This window comes from Arachis ipaensis, chromosome B01 (assembly GCF_000816755.2).
Source record: "Arachis ipaensis cultivar K30076 chromosome B01, Araip1.1, whole genome shotgun sequence".
NCBI classification, from domain to species: Eukaryota; Viridiplantae; Streptophyta; class Magnoliopsida; order Fabales; family Fabaceae; genus Arachis; species Arachis ipaensis.
Window position 1 is genome coordinate 122,976,042 of NC_029785.2, and position 6,481 is coordinate 122,982,522.

The 6,481-nt window shown below is 34.4% G+C and overlaps 1 protein-coding gene across 1 annotated transcript; it reads left to right on the plus strand.

Annotated features, from left to right (window-relative positions):
* On the plus strand, nt 783–4,714 carry LOC107635460 (probable sugar phosphate/phosphate translocator At3g17430). Its single transcript, XM_016338938.2, has 10 exons — nt 783–947; nt 1,003–1,468; nt 1,597–1,704; nt 2,039–2,070; nt 2,162–2,212; nt 3,108–3,169; nt 3,253–3,514; nt 3,793–4,058; nt 4,145–4,239; nt 4,316–4,714. Exons 2-10 carry the CDS (start codon nt 1,373–1,375, stop codon nt 4,424–4,426), a joined length of 1,083 nt encoding a protein of 360 aa, XP_016194424.1. The 5' UTR covers nt 783–947; nt 1,003–1,372; the 3' UTR covers nt 4,427–4,714.

The following is a 6,481-nucleotide window of genomic DNA, read 5'->3' on the forward strand; positions in this document are numbered from 1 at the left end:
CGTCATTTCTTTTGTTGTTGTTGCCGCTGTATTTTTTGTCTTTTCTTCCTTCTCTCCCTGGTGAAGAACCAGTAGAAGGTGAGGAGTAAGAGTTTTGAATTGTGCAGAATAAAAATGAACCGATCATATTATTATGGTGAAACAATTATATAGTACTAAATGAATAGAACATTATCTATTATATAAATTCAAATTCGAACAGCTTTCTACATAATGAACCGAAACACGTACTTATGGTGAAACAATTGTATAGTACTGATTGAACGAAACATAATCCATTATATAAAATCAAATGCAAACAACTTTCTGTAGAATGAACCGAAACATGTACTCATGGTGAAACAATTGTATAGTATTAAATGAACAAAATATAATCCATTATATAAAATCAAATTCGTATAGTACAGAGATTATCAATTTAAATTTAAAATACCTGCGTCCATTCAATTCGGTTGGAAAAATAATTCATTAACAAAATGTTTGTGTTATTGGTGATGACGATAATGAAAGAGGAGAAAAAAAGAGAAGGAGGAGGAAGAGGAGAAAGAGAAGCAAAAGAAGAACCATAGGAAAGAAGAAGAAGAAGAAGTGCGAGGGAGGAGAAGATGATATATGCATGTATAATGACGCTCTTTTAATGAGAATAATTTTTATTGGTGTTGAACCTACTTAAATAAAACTTAAATAAAAAAAAACTTGGATGTATAGTATATTTTGTGTGTGTCCAAGAAAATTAGAATATTGAATCTGTAACAAACTAACACCTAACAAATGCCGTTCCGTTACTCATCCTCTTGGTCTCTTGGCTCAGCCGCTCAGCTCTCTGGTCTTTTCTGCTCCCCTCTCACCAAACATATCCACATGTCTCTCTTTACGTATTCCTAATTTCCTATACATTACTATACACCATATACTCTACAATATACGCTCTACGCTCTACACTCCTTCTCCTTCTTCTTCTTCTTCTTCTTCTTCTTCTTCTTCTCTCTCTCTCTCTCTCTCTCTCTCTCTCTCTCTCGTCTCTACAACTACGATACTACGAATTAGTAGAGGCGTAGAGGCTAGTAGTATCTTGTATCTACCTCATATGCTTTCGTTTTCTGGGTCTTCATTTTCGCTTCTCTCTCTTTCTCTTGATTTTGTTTGTTCCACTTCTTCCCCCTTTTTGGCGCCAAGTTCTAGTGTCGTTGTTCTGAACAGATGCAGCTACTGCAAAGATATAAACTTTACCTAATGTTGACTTTTCCCTGAGGTTCTCAATTCAGGATTCTTAGTCTAACTGCTTCTGGGTTTTGTTGCTCAGTTGCCCCTTTACAATATGCTATTATTATAGAGCTCAGAAGAAGACGCAGCAGCTTATTTAGTTCTAAATATGGCTGCCAAAATGATCAACAAAACTCTTTTTCTCACTTATTTCTGCTTGTTTATCTACATCTTGCTTTCTTCTGGTGTCATTTTGTACAACAAGGTAACAAGACCTCAATTCTTGTGTGTCTTTTCTAAGTAGAAAGATTTTAGTGTTTACTTAAGCTTGAACAGTGATACAATGGTTTGATATTTTGATTAAAGGTTTTCTTTTTCTTCTCTTTTTGGCAGTGGGTTCTCTCTCCAAAGTACTTCAACTTTCCACATCCAATAACACTCACCATGATTCACATGGGATTTTCTGGGGCAGTGGCATTTTTACTCATCCGGATTCTTAAGGTATGCATGTGGTGCTGTTATACTTTGAAAGTGTTCCTTATTTTGGATTTATGGTTAAGATTGTTGACTCTGATCTTCACTTTCTATACATTGCTGGATTATTTTGAGTTTTTGACTGCATAGTTGTCACATAGTGTGCTAAGTTTGTATGCTTGATATTGCCATCCTCTTTTGTACTAGGCTTTGACATTGATAACAGACTATGGTCAATTTTTCTTAGGTGTCTCAAAGATTTGATTTGCGAAATGAAGCCTAACTGTGCTACTTGATCACCTTTCATTGTCTTATTATTTATTTAGTACCTTAATTTATGTTCTCTCATGCTAAATTCCAGGTTGTATCTCCTGTCAACATGACATTTGAAATGTAAGTGTATCTTCTCCGCTTCGAAGCCTTCTTTAGCTTATTCTCTTTTTGTTCTATTTATTTATTTTTACTCACTTTCTTTCTATCTCAGATATGCAACTTGTGTGGTACCAATTAGTGCTTTCTTCGCATCAAGCCTTTGGTAAGCTCTACAACTGTTTTTCTTCCCCCCCTCGAGATAGTTTAACAATGGTTGACTCTTGAAAAGAGCATCTACAAAGCCACAAAGGCTAACCAAGGGGAAACATAACCAAACAAGTATCAATATAAACACCGAATGCCATAGAAATTAGAACACAAACATCAAATAGTAGCTGCACCTCCATAACAATAACTAAACCCAAAAAGAAACAAAAACACCAACCAACTCCTTGAAGTACATGAGCATGCTGTAGCTACTTCACTTGTTGACGACTTGTAGAAGAACCAGGGAACTGCACCAAGCCACACACACATCTATAGCATGATAAACTTGCAGGGTTAATGGGAATTGGGAAATATCTCTCATTTGTATGTTTTCTATCTAGTTTAATTTGGAAAGTGCTTGATCAAGATTCTGTGAAGCATCAAACCATATTATCCCTGTTGAATTTTTTATCAAAATTTCAACGAGCTTAAGCTTTCTTTCCGGGTGCAGTATTTGCTAATTTTTACCCCATTTAAGTATAGTTCTGTTACTTTCGATTCGGTATGATATCTTTTCATTAGGTTGAATCAGTGTTTTTATGAATCTGGAGCTGTTACTCCTCCCTTGACTACTCAAACTGGAATTCTCCATTTGCCACTATTTACCTATCCTTGGAAATTTTCATTTCTATTGTTTGAATCTGTTCGAAGTATGATGTTTAAGAAACTATGATGGTTCACTTGTACAATTGAAAAGATCACATTGGTGGTAACTGGTAACTAAGTACTAAGTACTATTGACTATGGTTTCTATATAGGATAAATTCACAAGTTTGCTCCTTATGAAATTGGTTGAAAAATTGTATGAGAAACTTTTTATTTTATTTTATTATTATTACTTTTGTTGACAGGTTTGGTAATACTGCCTACTTGCATATATCTGTGGCGTTTATCCAGATGCTCAAGGCTCTGAGTACGTTCTCATTCTATTGAACTTCCCATGTTTATCTTACAGTCTAAACAATCTTTCCTTAATTCCAAAACTTGATGTTTCAGTGCCAGTGGCAACATTTGTTGTGGCTATTGTGTGCGGCACTGAGAAAGCAAGGTGTGATGTGTTCTTGAACATGGTGTTGGTCAGCATTGGAGTTGTTGTTTCCTCGTATGGGGAAATTCATTTTAATGTAGTTGGTACACTTTATCAGGTCACAGGCATTTTTGCAGAAGCTTTAAGACTGGTCTTAACACAAGTCCTTCTGCAAAAGAAGGGCTTAAGTTTAAATCCTATCACAAGCTTATATTATATAGCTCCATGCAGGTATATTCTGTTGAAATTTTCTGACTAGTTTTCCCTATACAAGAAATCAAGTATAGAAAATGTAACAGCTAATGTGTGTCTAGCAACTATCCAATTGATTCTTCTTGCTATTCCGGAATAGGTATTGTTAACGTTGATCAATGTTGATAAAAGATGTCACTTTATGTGATTCAATCTCTTGCTTAACAAGTAATGTTATTGAGAGCACCAATGCTTGGATATTAGTGAATCCAGTCTAATGTGATGTGATAACTTCTCGTTTGCTTTGTTATGCGCAGTTTTGTGTTTCTCTTTGTGCCTTGGTACCTACTGGAAAAGCCTGCAATGGAAGTTTCACAGATTCAGTTCAATTTTTGGATCTTCTTTTCCAATGCTCTATGTGCTCTCGCCTTGAATTTCTCTATTTTCCTAGTAATCGGTAGAACTGGTGCTGTGACCATCCGAGTCGCCGGCGTGCTTAAAGACTGGATATTAATAGCCCTTTCAACTGTTATATTTCCGGAGTCCACAATGACTGGGTTGAATATAACTGGCTATGCTATAGGTAAGTTTCAGTTGAAACTCAAAACACATTCTTAATATCACTCCCTCCTTTGTCTTGATCAACTATTGTATCTTTTACTTCTGCAGCACTATGTGGCGTCGTGATGTACAATTACATAAAAGTCAAGGATGTTCGAACCTCTCAACAACCTACCGAAATCATTCCAGATCGAATCACAAAGGTATCTTCTTGAGTCTTGACATGTATAGTTGCATTTCTATGTCCCAGTCTCATTGTAAACTTGTCTGATACACAAGGACTGGAGATTTGAGAAGAGACCTTCTGACATTTATGAGCCATTGAACGCCGCCAACAATGAGGGAAGCATTGGAGGTAATGGTTTCACATCAGATATTGAGCGTCGATGAAGAAGCACCACGACACTTAAAATTTAGTAGTAGCAGTTAGGGAGAACTGGCCTTGTTGGTTATGGAATGCACTTTTCTGAATCTGAATAATCAAAATATGTGTTTGTGAAAGGAGAAGGGTCTGTTTTAACTCTCTGTGATGGCCGTTTTACAATCTTTCCAATACAGGGAATCAAGGATAGTTATTATATAAACATTTAATTAGTAACCAAAGTGTGTAACTGTGTACATTCTTGAACCGACCAAGAATTAATAAAGCTCTACGGCAAAATAAACTTGCAAGAGTAACAGGCACTCTTAATCAAATTTTATAAAGACGTGCCATCTTATTCGGTAGAATTTTAGAAAACTATACGTTCGAAAATTTTCACATAATGCAAAATATTTAACTAAATTTAATTAAGTTGTTATAATCGTTTTTCACATCAGGTGTTTCTTTTTTTTCTTCTTTCCACTCCTATGCTATTGCTTTTTCTTCTTTTTTTGTTCGTTTTTCTCTTTCATTATCGTCGTTGTCACCACTACTGTGCCACTACCTCCATCTCCTCCTCCTTCTCATTATTCTTTTTTTATTTGAATTTTCTTTATCTCCTCTTTTCTTTTCCTCCTCTTCTTCCTCTATCATTATTATTATTGTCATTGTTATTGTTATTGTCATTATTGTCGTCTTCTTATATGTATAAGAGTTCAAATTCGAAATGCACCAAAATTTCTTAATAGTGACAACACATAAATAAACTCAGTTCAAAACAAGTTCAAATCAGAATGCACCGAAAATAAATCCAAAATAGACCAAAATAAAATCCAGAATGCACCGAAATTACTTAATGATGACGACACACAAACAAACTCAATTCAAAACAAGTACAGACTAAGTGATGGAGGTGGTGGTGTGGTGGTGTTAACGACGGCAATAACGAAAGAGAAAGAGGAAAAAAAAAGAGGAGGAGGAAGAGAAGAAGAAGATGATGATCGTAACAATGAAGGAGGAGGAGGAGTTTTGAGTTATCATTAAGTAATTTCGATGCATTCTGAATATAAATAAAGTGCCCCTTCCTTTCCCCCTTCACATGGAGGCAGGAGTACCCTTCCGTGATCTATTTGTGATCGTTCCGCAAAAGGAATTTTGCTCTAAGTAGTTTTCTGAGTTTAGAGTGAGCTTCATTTTCTGTAAGACCAGCCGATGTTTGTGAAGGATTACCATGTGTTCATAACACGCAACGAAAAAAAAGAAAATAATCCTAATGATCTATTTTATACTTAAACTTTATTCCAATAATATATAGATCAGATCTAAATACCATTAGACACTTTAGTAAAAACTTTATTCTTCGATTGTACGAAGACTCTATGGATATCCACACTGAGACGAACCTTTACTGTCAACTCCTTGACCAGTGGACATCTAATCTAAATTAATAAATCTCTTGCAACTCTTTGCACACCATAAAATTATTCTCCAAGAATTAGGCTCATATACGTTTATGTATGTAGAGGTAAAAGAATAAAACTCTTGTTATTAGTCTCATTTTCCTTTGCTCTTGTCATACATATATATAGTATGAGATTTGTTATTGATTTTAAATTTGAATCTCAAATTCAAATTTAAATCATATCTTTTTATTTTAAACTTGAATCTTTCAAATTTATGAATCAATCATAATTCAATTTAAAACAGAATCAGTTAGGATCTCATCCAAATTTAGAATTCAAATTTAGAAATAGAATAACTCATTATTCTCAAATCTCATTTAATATTCTCAATTATCATACTATTATTATATTATTGGTGCTAACAAAGAATTCAATAATATTCCATTTGAATGAATATAATTATTTATTTGATCAAATCAAAATAATAATTAAATAATTCTACAACAAAGATTAAAACATTCGTTAGTGTGTGACCCCATAGGTTCAATACTAAGCGGGTAGTAAATTAGTCATACTAAATTTACTAATTAAGGTTGACGTCTACCAACACTCCTCAACGACCTGATAGTATGAAGTAGTATATTTTTTTACTAAGAACCTGAGAAGAACAAAGTATATTCC